At 39.7% G+C, this 15,999-nt stretch overlaps 1 protein-coding gene across 1 annotated transcript; it reads right to left on the bottom strand.

The window, feature by feature from the left end:
* Positions 1–622: 622 nt before the first annotated feature.
* On the bottom strand, positions 623–8,535 carry LOC131237323 (probable NAD(P)H dehydrogenase (quinone) FQR1-like 1). Its single transcript, XM_058235036.1, has 4 exons — positions 8,371–8,535; positions 4,688–4,781; positions 1,232–1,494; positions 623–1,118 (listed from the first exon to the last, which is right to left on the bottom strand). The coding sequence occupies exons 1-4, from the start codon at positions 8,391–8,393 to the stop codon at positions 887–889; spliced, it is 612 nt and encodes a 203-aa protein (XP_058091019.1). The 5' UTR covers positions 8,394–8,535; the 3' UTR covers positions 623–886.
* Positions 8,536–15,999: the final 7,464 nt, after the last annotated feature.

Genomic DNA, 15,999 nt, shown 5'->3' with positions numbered 1-15,999 from the left:
TGGGCATAAACACCCACCTGGTGAATGTTCGGATCTCACATGCACCACTAATCGCCTCTCGGTTTCTTACCAATCTCGATTTGATCATATAAGAGATCGATCTTAGTACAAAAAGAGCATCGTGGTCAGCCTTGTAGATCCCATCCTCTTGGCTCATCTGCTGCAGAGGTTAGTCGAAAGTGCACTTCAATTGATTATTTTTTAAACAACCGTGACTACCTGATTCTGGGCCAGGGCACCTGCTGGGCGGCTTGGATCTTGCACTCGTGCCACAATAACAAATACGAGTCACAGTACACTGGCACCTGTCCCATTACGAGAGTTAGCATTTCTAAGTGCCGCTACAAATGAAATTTAAGGATGTTTTGCACTGTTTTGCACTAAACTAACGCATCTTTAACTATTTTTCATTGAATATGGGCCATCTTCTTTCAGTGTTGTTTTTTGGGTCATTGATAGAATCTTCAGATTCTTGATAGGGTGAGGCCCATCATATAAACAGTTCAGATGATTGAAAGATGAGCCAGATCAAAATGGATAAAACCCCAACATAAGAAAATGCAACATACCAGAATGATGCATTGTAAACAACCTCAGGGTCTGTAACTTTGAGGATTAGAAATAGAACAAATACTTGTATTATAAGCTTAAGCAAATGATATCATTAATAAAAACCATTGTACTGAAGAAACATATCAAACTCTCGTCCTCATCGGCTACAAACACATTCGATACGGCCCAACATATTATTCTATCATGACCAGAAGTGAAGGAAATTGAAATGCTAAAGACAGGACAAACATGGATGCCTTAAAAATCAAAATGTACAAGTATAGAAATGCCAAACAGATCCGTATGGTGGCCCACCTACCCACCTGTGTATGAATCAGGCAGCTCCCTTGAGCTTCTTCGCAATGCCAGCTATGTATTTTCCCTGGTGGAAAGCTTGCTCCAGTTCGAGCTCAGATGGTTGTCTTGAGCCATCGCCGGCGAAGGTGCCCGCGCCATATGGGCTACCACCTTTCACCTGCTCTAGCTCAAACATGCCGGCTCCAAACGTGTATCCGATCGGCACGAAGATCATCCCGTGGTGGACCAGCTGAGTTATGGCCGTCAAACTGCAAGGTGTTGAAATCACCATGATCATGTAAGATGAGGATGTTCCTGTCAATAAAAAAGTTTCTGGGCAGCTTCTAGTCTCTACAGGGGACAATGAAAAGGAAGAACTTACGCTGTCGTTTCTTGCCCACCGCCCTGTGATCCAGTGCTGTAGAATATCCCAGCTGGCTTCCCTGCAAGCTGCTGCGATCTCCACAGGCCCCCAGTAGCATCGAGGAATGCTTTGAACTGTGCAGCCATCATTCCGAATCTTGTGGGGAACCCAAAGATAAGGCCATCGGCCTCAGCGAGCTCGCTTGGTTGGATGATTGGGACGTCAGTCTTTGGAGGCGCACTCATCTTCCCAAGCACTTCATCCGAAAGCGTCTCTGGAACCTGCTCATATTACACTTAAATTCAATCAGAGCAGACCATGTCATATCTATTGAAAGAAGAGCTGTCAATGAGCCAGTCTCCTGGTCAGGCTTGGGTCAACCAACACAGGCATTAGATTCAGGCAAAACAGGGACAAGACTGTGAATGACAGCCATCAGATGAGACCTGGACCATGCCTAAATCCTAGGCACAGACCAGCCCAACCTGGCCTGTTTGTTGTTGGGCTTACAAATAAATGCAGTACAGGCACTCAGGCCAAAAAGTGAGGCTCAAGCCTGGTCTATGGCAGGTTAGGTCACCCATAATAGTTCAAGAACCCGAAACCTCATCTCAACTAGATGTTCAACTGGGTCATGTTGACTCAAAGACTCAACCCAACTCAACTCGATATTCAATTAGTATAAATTGAAAATATTAGATTTGGTAATAAATATTTAAAGTAGCTAGATCTCTAATAAGTAATATGAAGCATAACACAAGGCAACAACACTACCGTTACCTTGATAAGGTCGTTTGCTTAAGATGTTGGGGGCTCAAATCTCACCCGAACATATTTTTAATAAAATCCCACCACTAAGGCAGGTGACTTGGTTCCAGTCGCACCAAGTCGTGGCGAGTTGACCAAGCCACTGGGTCGACTCAATGAGTCCACCGAGTCCAGGCTGAGTCAGGCCAAGTACCAAGTTTCCAAGAGACTCTGCTCAAAATATTGAGTCGAGTTACGAGTCAAGTCAGCGAGTTTTATTATAAAGGAGAGAAAAAGAGTAAACACCCCCTCACGGACATATTTCAGACCAAGCACACACTTTTATTTTGTTCCAAAGCACCCTGTATTTCAGACATCCGTTCCTTCTTACCCCCTCTGTTAGCCTAAACAGCCTATCCATGTTAGTTTTGAAAATTGCTCCAATGCTCCCAGAGCACTAATGTTATAGTGCTCGTAGTTTCCTTGGTTCAGTTGGAGAGTCCAGTCAAATGGTCTCAACTGTCCTTTTTTTCTTTGTTCTTTCCTTTTTCCTTTTTCTTTTTTTTCTTTTTTTTAAACCATTCAAAAATCACTCTCATCGGGTGATCTAATCCATCCTTGATTAGGCCATATTTTCTATAGCCAGCCTTTTTCCAAGCCACGGATGGGATGGCTACAATTGGCTAATAAAAGTGATTCTTTAGATTATAAGCAGTCCATGATGGTCTCCAACAAATATGTGGATCAAATTGTTGACTGGACATTTTATGTAAATGATCTTGACCATCCATATTAAAGACCATTGATTCAATGGTTAATATTTGTCAAATTGGTGTGATACTTGCATGGTTTCCCATGTGCGTGCGTTGGACCTGATGAACAGTCAAGATCAATGGATTGGACAGTCCACGTGTGCAAATACAACTAAATGCAACTCTGAGAGCACCAGAGCATTTCTGACAAGTTTTGTAGGTTTGCAATTTTCCTTTGTTCAATTACCAAAAGGCTCAAGAACCTTTCGGCTCCTTCCACCTTACGAAATGCAAGTGCACTTGCAAAGTGTCCTGTTTAGAGCATTCACTGGTGGCAATGCCCCCATTTCATTGACAGTTTGGATCACCGAACCATAGGTCCCAAGTATACAACCTAAAAACACAAAAAGCACCATACAACCTTTCGGCCGAAACTTGGATGATAACTTCCAATCTCAGGCCAAGGAGTGTTGTTGACAATTTCCAGTTGCAGAGAGTCAAAGAGAACCATTTATAGAATATATATATATATATATATATATATATCCCTATTTTCCCTTAGATCATGATCTCTTTTATCAATCCTTTAGAAAATAACTCCACCCATAGAAAGGATTACTCTCAATCTAGAATGTGGGCTTTGGGTAGATAAAAGGAGGGCAGGCATGTGAATGTGCACTCATGCACACCCATGAGTCTTGAAACATAGGAAAGAAGAGAGGTAAACCAAGGCAGATCCACAAATGGATTTTAAGTTTGTTCTTTCCTTCATTTAGGTTTACTTGTAGGAGGGTATAATTGGGAGAAAACAATAAACTAAGGCTATGTTTGGTAGGTGCATAAAAATGAGTTGATCTTACTTTTAGGCATCTACCCATTATGTCTTAGAAATTTTGGTCTCTAACACAAAATGGGTTTATGTTCACAGTTATTATGTATAAGAGATCAAGACCTCTAATACATAATTATTGTTAACTAAAATGAGATTAACTTATTTTTAGGCATCTACCAAACAGGGCCTAAGAGGCTGAGCCAATTTCTTTGATGTAGGTGTTGCTGAGGGCTTTCCTTAACACCCCTGTTTACTGGAACCAAAACTAAAAACAGGGGGCATTTGATCCGGAAATCCTCCCTGAGGAGGTGTTTGGTCCTCCCAAGAGAAACAACCCTCACTTTGCAAGTGATTAACCATTTTGTTGTAGAGCCATGTTGTTTGTTGTTTGTGACCTCAGTTATGCAAACAGTAACCACAAGTTACCAAATCAACGACACGGATTTGCTATAGTGTAAAAAATAGGAAAATAGAATGGCCAAGTTATCGATTTTCCACTTTCCTGCACCAATAAATATTATTTTGGTTGAAAAGCATTTTGCCTTCCTATTTCCCGAGGTACTTCAAATAGGAAAAGTACATGCCAACATCTAAGGGCATGTTTGGTAGATGCCTGAAATTGAGTTATCTCATTTTAGTTGATCATAATTATGCATACCAGATCATGATCATTGGTTGTCAAGATCGTTTTTAATCCTTACCAAAAAGGAATATGATCACTAATATATATGATTATGGTTAATTAAAATGCAATGAACTCATTTTTAGTCGTCTATGAAACAGGCCCTAAGTTACTTTCTTGGTTGGGAAGCTATAGTAAGAAGTCAGAACCTTAGAACTAATCAACTAACTCAAATCCAAGACCATGTTGCACCAATGCAATGAGAGAGTAGAGAATGCAACCCCTAGCTTAACTCATTGTTCCTTCCCAAAATATTCAAGTGATAAAACGGATTTCGATTGATATACTTCACCTCCAAATATATAGTTAGTACTAGAGAGAAAACACCTTAATGTTTTTGCCATACTAATTATGTCCTGCTAAGAAAAGATCTGGACGGCCCCAGCAGAAATTTTCTTGCATTTGTTTCTTCAAGCTCATGGATTGCTTATGGAAATCAGAGATGATGAAGGTGAACAGACCTGCCATAGTTTGGCTTCCACTCCTTCAACAGATGCAGCACCTTTCTTAATCTCTTCTGCTAGCTTCTCCACATGTCCATACATAGAATAGTACCTGAAAATAGCAGTAGAAAGTCCACACCATCATTTAGACAAGAAATGCTGTTGAAACACACTAGAGTGAGTTTATGATGAGCAAATTATATAATGCTATTTTTTTACTAGGCTTCGATATATTGCCGACAGGCAGGACTCCAATGAGCATATTGCCACAAAGTACTACGTTGTGGCAACTCATCCATGACACACAGCATGAACATTTAGACCAATCTGGACCATTCATCAGCCCCATTTTAGATGTACCATATCTCAAAATCACACTGTTCAGACAATCCTATCCATCTGATTGGGGGCCATTAAATGGACAGTTAAAAGTCAAATGGACAATGGTTCAAATTAGATGGATAAGATAGTGTGATGTATGATTTTTAGGCCATGAATCAACCACGATAGGACCGATGTTTTTTAGGTTCTAGACCAGCATGCATGATTCCATATCCAATGTGGATGAGTTGTCAAAAAGTAATACTTCGCAACTTGAGCCCATCATGGACATAGTCGTCAGGAACACGCAACAACTTTTTATCACCAGAAGCTGGAATATCTCACTATGTCTAGGATGTGATAATTACAGAGAAAAATTGCAATGATAGAATTCAAAAATAAGAGAACTTTGTAGTTAAAATTATTATAAAAAATACATAAAGTAGGAATGATGTCAGAGGTGAATTGACTGCTTACCTACTAATGCATGGAATCAGGATGAAATTTACCACTAATGCAGGCCCAATAACAGAGACAGTCATCATAAAAATGAAAATTTATAAGATTAAAAGGAAGAGCACACAATGCTTTTTGACCAAAAAGGTAGTGAATGGGGAACTCATAATCATGCAGTCCAGGTCATAAAGAACAGTTGCTACTGTGCACCCACTACTACCATTTTCAGATTAGATGAGATTTAACATTACATTAAGGTTAAGAAACAAAGAAGGTCCACAGAAAGTATCTATTGCAAAGGTACAACTGGAATTCACAGCAATCCATAGCTTTCAGAAGACTAAAAACGTTATTGAGCAATTTAAAATTGACAGCCAAGAAACATAAAAAATATAGTTCAAAGATCCCCTATTTGTGAGGTGATTGGAGCCAGCCATCCTGCAACTACAGCAATATTTTCCTGACCATATGAGTTTTTACTCCTTATTACTCAACAAAACAACACCTCAACTGAGCTGAATCCAACGGGATATTAATCTATATCAGCTGGTAGTCTCAATTTGAAATTCAATAAACAAATGAATATAAATAAATAAACGAAAAAAAGATGTAACTTTTGTTATGGTCTTTAACTTTGTAAAGGGTTTAGATTCTATTGTGATGCCAACGGAACAGGACATCCACCACTCTTCCATCTCAAACCCAATTATTCTCTTTTAGTATAATTCTCTCTTGGCAAAAGGAAAGAAAAAAGTGCCATAAAAAAGATAAGGGAAGTCAAGGTCATAAATTAATCTCGGGCCAACTATCCAAATTAACATCTAGAAGCAGAAAATGATAGAAAGAATAGACACCAGGATTATAGCAAAGTCTCCACCCAAACAACCAACAATTACCCCAAACCTACCGCCTTGATGTGGACCACGAGGTCGAAGCATCAAAAGTGATTTGATTCCACTCCTTGTGAATGACGAATGCACAAGAAATACATCACATCTCAAACAGGATGAGAGTAGGAAGCTTCTACAACATCTTTTTCTTTCTTTCTATTTCTTGTTAGGTAGGAAGATACAACAAGCCAATCAGAGAGAGGAAAGAGACACCAAGCTGATAATTTCTACAGCTAGAACTAAATTCAACTGGCAACGAAATGTCTATTTACACCAAGCTTTTGTAGGCATAACAAACACAAAAGAGAAATGTTGCCATGATATATAATAAACTGGAAATGCTATCTCTGATCTACCCTTTCAGCAATTTTATTTCTCTCTTGCTATGGAGTTTTTTGTTCTTTATTGCTTTGACCTACTAACATCTGAGCAGAGTTGAACCCAAATCTGGTGCTCTTAATTTGAGACAAGAAAAGAAAAAGGTTTATCATTTATGGTCTATTACTTTGTGAAGAGCTCCAAATTCTGCTGTACTACCAATTGAAAGAATATTCACTCTCTTCAATTCCAAAAATGCCTTGCTGTGCTTTAGTAAATTCTTGCTCAACTAGCATAGAAGGAACCACAAATACCATAAAAAGATAAGGGAAGTTCTATCCTCCAATCAATCTCAGAGAAAGTAAGCCTAACACGCCATCCCAATTAACATCTGAAGGGCAGCTATTGAGTAGATGATGGAGAGAATAGATCCAGAATCAGGTCAAAAACCTTCTAGAAACACCAACCAAATACCTCAAAACCTACCACCATGACGTGGACCACGAGGTCAGGACATCAAACACTACCGACTCAGACTCCACTACTTGAGAATGACATACGTTTGAGAGTTACATTGATCTCAAACAAGATAATCATCACTCCGCTGAAACCACCGCATCTATTTTACATTCTTCTTTTTCTTCCTTTTTTTTTCCTTCTCTTGCTAAGTAGAAGGATACAGCCGAGAGGAAGTAAAATTGTATCAAATATACACAGAAAGAATAAATTTCTGCTAAACATTTAAATTCATGGATCTGCAAAATTTCAATTTGGGCCAACCTACACTTTTAGTTTAGTGCACTATACACACCCACTCTACACATGGCATGTCTGCATGTCAATCCAAACTTTCCAAATTGTGGATGGGGAATAGTCCATAAATCGAACTAATCAGACGCTCTGCCAATTGATGACCATCGAACTGATGATCCAAAAGGCAGTGGTAAACAGCCAAAATCAGATGATTAAGAAAAGCCAACTGGCACGATTCTTAGGCTACCCTCCATCCATAATGGAGCTACGATTTGGACAATCCAGATCGACGTATAGGATTGCTAATGCTCCCTAATGGTGTAGCTAAGTAACACCATCACATAGCATTTTCAAATTACATCTCGAATGGCAAGATTTCAAAACCAATCTAGCAATCACCACAACAAACACCAGAAATTGCAAGAAATGTATTGAATTCTAGCAATTTCCCAAAACAATACTCAGCGAATGTAACAAAGGCTTCAATTCCCACTTACTACAAACACGAAAAAAGCAATCGGAATCCCATTACATTGAATCCGAAATTTTCCTTAAAGAAAAACGCCAAGGCTTCTAATACATCGAAATTTCAAAACTCCAAAGAACATTTCATCGAACAACAGTAGGAAACAGTTCTAGTTCGTGATCACAACTAAATCAAACGATAATCATCACTATTAAAACGTTAACGAATTACTACAAATACCTAAACTTCGACGGATCTAAAACGGGAAAAAAGCGATTCGGGTCAGAATTTCCAGAAAGCAAACCAAAATAGCAAAAAAATAAAATAAAAAAAATCCACATATCCGAAAATCTCGTGGAGAAAAACTAAAAACACAAAAGAAATTCCAAAAATCCAGGAAAACATTAAAAAAATACAGCAAAAATTTTGAAGAGAGAGAGAGAATGAAACGCGGAAGATCAAAGACAGAGAGAGAGAGAGATTTTAGGAATGCTTACACAATGTAAACCTTCGTCGCCATTAAAGAAGCTTTCGTAGTCTCTCTCTCTCTCTCTCTCTCTCTCTCTCTCTCTCTCTCTATTTTCTCTGCTGTGGGTTTTTGGAGAAAAAAACGGAGAAGAGAGGGGTATTTATATTTCCGTCAGATCTGAACTGAGGATTACTTTTTAAATGGTTTTATTAGATTAATTAAGATTAGTGGGTTATTTAAGGTCAAGTGGGAGTTCTCTACGGGAGTTTTGACGGGGACCCTGGAGAACAGACCATCCTCGACCCGAGGATTTCGCGACTATACACGGTTTTTTAATTCTGGCAAGTGGATCTCCTTCTTCGGTAATCCAAGCCGTTGGCTTGTTGCTTCCTACATAAATGGACCATTTTCCTTATTTATTTCTGTTTTTGGCCCAGGAATAGACGGTTATGTAGAAAAATAGAGAAACGGTCCACATTCAGCTTAAGAAGGAAATGAGTTTGGTGGGTATTTCTTTAATCTCTGAGATTTACGGTAGAAACAATAGACCAATGGTCTGGATTACCGTCAATTGACCTTACTTGTTAGAACTAAAAACCCGAGTATAATTCCCTAGCTTGCGTGACCTTTTTTTTAATGGATGCTTGCGAGTCAATAGCATTCGCTGTTGACACGTGGCAAGGTTCTAAGTGAATCAAAGCTGTTGATCTGATAGGACATGATATAAAGATGATACCGCGCTAGTAAAATGGGCAGCCAGAAAAGGTTGATATTAAAAAAGAGCAATCATCTGTCTGCACTCAATATGGGAGACGAATCCAAATGGATGGCTAGGATTACAAGTAATCCTTAGTCAGTAGAATGTGATTGTCATGGCCCGCAATATCAACGGTTCTGATCAACCTAAATATGTGCCACGTGGACATCGCAGATGTGAGAGAGAGAGAGAGAGAGAGCCTGCATCTCCCGGAGGCTCTCTTGCTTTTTCTCTTTCTATGATAACAGGAGAGCAGGTTGATGTCATGCATCATCATCATTTACGTTGAAAATAATGCTGCCAGGGAGGGACGGGATATTAATTAAAATAGCCCTATGTTACGATGAAAAAAAGGTGTTTATGGCCGTTTTTAAATTTATATCTTTTTTAGCCCTTTTGTCACTTTTTTATTTTTTTCAAGGCAAAAATGCACCTTTTATAAATAGGATATGGTCCCCACTAAATCAATAATTAGGACTATATTTTGGGCATTTTGATCCATTCACTTTAACCAGGCAACCATGAACTCATATTAGGATGACTTCCAAAAAAAAAAAATGTTTATGATTATTTTTGAATTATTTCTTCCGATATGGTCCATTCATGATAAGTTTTGTTCTCAAACTTAGATAGATCGATGATATGAAATTAAAACTTCTTTCATGTAAATGGTTTGGATCAGGTACAAGACGATCCAATGAGCCCCGCATGATATATGGGATAGGTTTAATAGGTGGGTCCTCTACATGTGAAGGTCATGTAGTCCTTTATTTCTCTTTCTTCTTTGTTTTTTCTTTATGGGAGGGGATCATTTTGGCTATAAGGGTTGTTGTCACTCCCATGACACCCTGTAAGGCCCGTATCCTAGTCTCTACCGTTCCGTTGGCTTCCACGGTCCTTCCGGTCGAATTCCGGCAATCCTCGACCTGTATCTGACGTTTGCGTACGATCCTAAGCCGGGTCTCGCATACCGAAGTCAGCTCGAACCAGAACTTGTATCATAGCAACCGCGCCGTCGCCACGACTCGCGCACCGAACTGATACCCAGGCCAGGAGATGTGGGTCAGCGTTCGTTTCGAAGAAATGTCGCGCGTTGCAAATTTCGAGGGAATCTCTATGTCATGTTCCAGCAATCAATCAATCAATCAATCAATCAATGTCAAGTATAACCATACCTCAAGTACAACAACCCATCCCTCTTTTTCCACAAGTCAACCTTCTCTCTCCCTACCCATTCCTCTTTTTCCAGAATTCAAACACAACCATATCTCTTTTACAAAATTTTCAAACAAACCCATCACTCCATCACCTCTTATCATTCCCATCACCTCAGTCTCTCTCTCTCTCATTTCTCAAATCTCCCAAACTCCATACGTCCAAGCTCCCCAGTCCTAACTCCAAGTGTGGCCCACTCTTACCACCTTCTCATCTTCCATCTCAACCTTCCAATCATCATCTACCACTATTAAAACCCCATCAACCTCCATCAAAAGGCAAGCTAAGGAGCATAGGAGCCTAAGGGAACAAGGAGGAGGCCCCCATAGTGGCGGGGTCCCTCTCTCTCTCTCTCTCTCTCTCTCTCTCTCTCTCTCTCTCTCTCTCTCTCTCTCTGAATGGTGATGATGATGAAGGGGTGAATGTGGCCCACCATGAATCACATATTTCATGTGGGACCTATCAGATAAATGTGTTGGATCTACGCCATCCAGCCCATTAGCAGGCCCGGATGGAAGGAAAACATAAATATCAGGTGGTCCAAACAGGTGGGCCACATGCATGTAGGACCCACCATGATGTCCCTGTTTATCCATGCATCCAGCGTCTCTGGACGTTGGACGTGATAAGGGCGGCTAACATGGAGTGCGTGTACCGACATGGGAGTGTACTAACGAGCTAACGAAAAGAGAGAGAGAGAGAGAGAGAGAGAGAGAGAGAGAGAAGGAAATGGTTGGCCACTCATGCAGGCCCCACCTTGATGTATGTACTCAATCCAAGCTGCCCATCCTTTTCTTCAGGCCATTTTAGGCGTTGAGCTGAAAAATGAGGCCCATCTGATCATCAGGCGGGCCATAGCGTAGAAAATAGTGGCCTTACCGTCAAAACCCACCCCGATGTTTCTATATGCCAATAACACGTTACATATTGGTCTCATTTGGTCAATCAGGGGCTGTAAAATCCAATGACCGGGTTGGATTTTTTAGATGCAGGTCCTTTCTATGAAAAACCGCATGATTTTTTATTTTTTTTTTAAAAGCAAGGCAGAAGTGCCTGCTACCACCGCTGACACAAGGGACACCACAATGCCCTTGGACGCTGGCAGGCAGGGACACGGGTCCCAATTATGGGCCCCACCATGATGTGCGCTGCACATCAACACTGTGCATTTGTTGAGTCCTCTTTGGGATAGTGGGCCCTCCAAAGATCAGCCATATACATAGCTCAGATGGCCCACATGGCAGGAAACAGTGTGATTGAACGTCTGCCTTTGAAACCCTTCTGGGTATTACAAAAGTTTTAAATCATTATGAAATTTGTTTTCCCTCTTCACCACAGTCCGTGTGACCTTGTCAAAGGCTTGGATGGAAGATAAACATTATGGTGGGCCCCACATGGGACCCACTGACGTATGGATTATATCTTGTGCCATCCCAGGGTAGGACGACTTGTGTAACTCACTCCAGCAACCACTGGAGTGGCGTTACCAAGCTCTGTGGCCCCACCTGTGCCATCCACACCGTTCATTTATTGACCCACCATGATGCATGTGTTGCATCCAAGCCCTCTAACCATTTTGGAAGCCCATTTTAAGGCTGGAAACTAAAAATAAGACAGATTCAATATTAGGTGGATCACACCGTAGAAAATAGTAGTGATGAATGCCTACCATTGAAACCCCATTTTGGGTTATACAAGTTTTAGACCAATATGATATTTGTTTTCCTATAAGGTCAGGTCTTTATGACCTTATGAACAGACTGGATGGAAATTAAATGTTATGGTGGGCCCACTGGAATTTGATAGTGGAAAATGGTTCTTGTGACCTTATGAATAGTATGGATGGAAAATAAATTCTATGGTGGGCCCACTAGAAAATTTAACATTGGAAATCATTATCGCCATTGTCATTCGTGGTATGGTCCAAATGATCTCTGGATATGATATTTTTTTTATAATGCTCTAAAATAATCCCTAATAATGGTGGAAGTATGTTGTTGGTACGGTCCATTGGTATGGTCCATTTAATAGGGACCCACTCGATTAGAACCGATATGATGTATTTGTGGCCGTCATTGAGACCCACCTTGATATATATACGAGACCCATGTATGAGGCCCATTTGATATACTAGAGGCCCATGGGTCAAGGCTTAATAGGATATATGTCAGGCCCATTGTAGTATGATTCCACCATGGTGTATGTGTTGACCCTTATAACGGGCTATGCCTTAGGAGCAATGATGGTTTGATGTCCACATTGTAAGGATAATGTTGGTTAAATATCCGCATTATGACTCTCCTTAGGGCCCATTGATAGGCCCATACTTGTAGTACATAGGCCGTCTAGGCCCATCTTCATTATGACAGAGCCCATCACCACATAACTTGTTTAGTATAGATACATGATTCATGATCATACGCATCATATATATGTCTGATATGAGGAGTGACTGATAATAGCATATGCCTCTGGGCAGATCGTTTATGAGCTCCCTGATAGGCGGAGTTGCCCCATATGAGCGCTCGGTACGCGCAGGATTGTTGTATGTCTGATAGTATGATTCATGCACTTGCATTTATGTGATTGTGATTATTGTATGCCCTAGTGAAATCAGGGCCATAGCATCCACAGACACATCATGGGTAGCTGGATTGGATACCGAAAATATTGTTACTAAGCATCGGGGCGTCATACATGTCCCTAAATGAAAATCTCTAAATCTGATAGTACCAGAGGATGATTTCAACGTCGAGACCAAGTGGATATATGAGTGCACAAGGGCCGTATATATGGAGGCCGCGTCTCCTACACGTGTCATGGTTGGTTGGAAAGGGGTGTGGCCTTACTTGTCCGAAAGTAGGGGGCAATACTAGGTGGAGTTTGACTAGCTCGTGAATGGGTCCGTTATCAACGTGCTGGATAGGTATTGACAGACTATTGGTCAGGTGGATAGTGAGGTTTCTTACGCTCACTTGAACTGTGCGGCTAGGAGAGCGACAGTGTCATTTGGAGTGTATTGAACCCCGATGACTATTTAGAATGAGAACTGTACTGATATATGATGAGGATTGGCATGCTTGAGTTGCATCTCGCATCGCATGGCCGTGTTATGGCCGATAACATTCATATCCTGCACCGCATAGCCTTGGTACGACTGACTGCATTTATGTACTCATCAATATGATTCTACATTACTCTAATCTTACATTCTAAGAACACTTATATTGCACACACACTAACACTACCCTCTAAGGTTTCTATAAGCTTATGCACGATTGATGCGTGCAGATGATGTCAGGATGCAGCCATAGCATAGGAGCAGCAGGAGCGTGGAGTCGGACTTTTGGAGTTTCCGTTATCTGCATTATCTTGTATTTCCCTTCAGACGCATTGTACTCAATAGTTTTTTATCATAATGAATTTTGTGATGGTGTTCTTGTGGTTATTGTTCGTGGGTTATGCTTTTAGTTATACTCATTACAAATCAAATTGATGATTTGAAACCTTCCTTGTAGCATCCCAGGATCGGAACCTAGCGTATGAGTGCTGGGAGTCGAGAATGGGGGTACTACGGAGGCTGTTGGCGCCGGATTCGGCGATCAAGAATTTCGTGAGCTTGGTTTCCGAGTTCGGGGCGTGACACACCCACTTTGATATGCATTCGGCGTCATTCTTTCCATTCTAAGGAGCTTCTAAATGTTTAAAAAAAAAAAAAGATTTCCAATCACACTCTCCAATGTAAAAGCTACAATCACTAAAGGTAGTTTAAGTTAGGTTAATGGTGGTTTTGTGTGTTTTTTATGCATATTAATAGTAGGAGTTTGTGAAATAGATTAATTTTGTAATGGAAAAATGTTGTAATGCGTGATTTTTAAAATGGATGAATGTGATGAATATTAAAACAAATGAATATTGTAATGAATAAATATGATGAATGTTGAAATGGATTAATGTTGTAGTGGAAGAAGGTTAAAATGGATTAATGATCATAACTGCCATAACAAGAGAGTTCTGTTTTCATCGGATCCACAGTACGTATTAGTGATTCATAGTCATTGATGAACTTTGGGTTCACTTTTGGATAACCGAATGGTGCCAAAATGAGATGATTCCAATTCTATCTAAAATTCATTAAATCATCTTTCCAACAAGTATAAGATCATCCAAATCAAAAATATAACGAGTGAGTTATAACCATTTTCATCGGATCAGCGATCCATAGTCATTGACGAACTTTAGCTCCACTTTCGAGAAATAAAATGATGTAGAAATAAAATTATACAAAATTCATTTGAAAGTTCATCAAATTATTATTCCAACGAGTACAAGATCTCCCAAATTAGACATGTAATGAGGAAGATATGATTGTTCTCGTCGGATTAACAATTTACATTGCGTATCGGCGATCCACGGTGAATATCAGCAATATCCTCATTGGATATCGCCGATCCACAATAAATATTGGCAATCTATAGTTAATATCGGTGATCGTTACTGAACATCAACAATCCACAATGAATATCAGTTATTCATAGTTGATATTGGTGATCCTCACTGAATATCGGTGAGACATAGTGAATAGTGGCGATCAACCATATAATATTCATCCATTTTGACATTCATCACATTCTTTCCTTTTACAAACTCTCACCTTTCATACCAAAAATAAAAAATAAAAAAATAATTATAAAGGGAACCACCACACCCTCCTTCATCTCACAAACTCTTGCCATTGATACTCATAAAAATATACAAAAGTCATTATTATCATAATCTAAACCTACCTTTGGTTATCATAACTTATATGTCGAAGAATGCGGATAAAAATCTTTAAAAAATACTTAGAAACTTGTCAAAATGGAATGAATGATACCAAATACACACTAGAAGCTCATCGAAATGGATGCCACAGAGGTGGCAACAATCTTAATAATCAAAATGGTCCGTTGCCATGAAAAAAAAAAAAATTAATAAAAGAGGCTAAATGGCCTTTTCACGCAAATAACCGACCTATTGAACCCATCTCATATCTGGTGTGATGCCCATTTATTTTTCTTGTAGTAGATCCAAGTCGTTCATGTGAAATGAGTTTTAATTTCATATCACCTGTTCTAGTTTGAAGGAAAAACTCATCAAATACCGACTACATCGGATAAAATAATTTCAATTAACTTACAGTGTTGATACAGTTGTGAGCCATAGACCAACTTCAATATTTTTTTTTATTTGAAATATTTTTACTGCAGATTCACAACTGTTCAATTAAAGTAAATAGATCAAGTCAAGCATAAGGCGAACCTAATCATTGATTTAGTGGGGCACACTCTATTCTCAAACGGCCATTTCAACTATATAGAGCTTGATCGTTGCACGAGGGAATGAATGATAGAGAGGTATTTTCATCCTTACTAAGAGTAAAAGAAAAAATCATAAGGTAAACAAACTATGAATTAAAAATCTAATGTCATCAGCACATTTATTACATCATAATACAAGACTATTTTAATTAATAACCCACCAAGTGGACCACGGCAATGGTACCTTATGATCTTTCCCTCCGTCACGCTTTCTTGTAGAAAATCCGTACCATGGAAACTATAGGACCCACCACGGGGATCACAGTTCTGGAAAACCAAACTGCTACACTCATTAGACGGGCCACGTTTATATATGGATCAGACC

The sequence above is a fragment of the Magnolia sinica genome, chromosome 1 (assembly GCF_029962835.1).
Source record: "Magnolia sinica isolate HGM2019 chromosome 1, MsV1, whole genome shotgun sequence".
NCBI lineage: Eukaryota > Viridiplantae > Streptophyta > Magnoliopsida > Magnoliales > Magnoliaceae > Magnolia > Magnolia sinica.
The sequence above is the reverse complement of the archived record's forward strand: the minus strand, read 5'-3'. Positions and strand labels throughout refer to the sequence as shown.

Coding starts and splice junctions, on each gene's coding strand:
- LOC131237323 (XM_058235036.1), bottom strand. CDS start 8,393: ATGGCGACGAAGGTTTACATTGT. Junction 1,495..4,687: donor TGGAAGCCAAACTATGGCAG/GTCTGTTCACCT, acceptor TAATATGAGCAG/GTTCCAGAGACGCTTTCGGA. Junction 1,119..1,231: donor GGTGGGCAAGAAACGACAGC/GTAAGTTCTTCC, acceptor AACACCTTGCAG/TTTGACGGCCATAACTCAGC.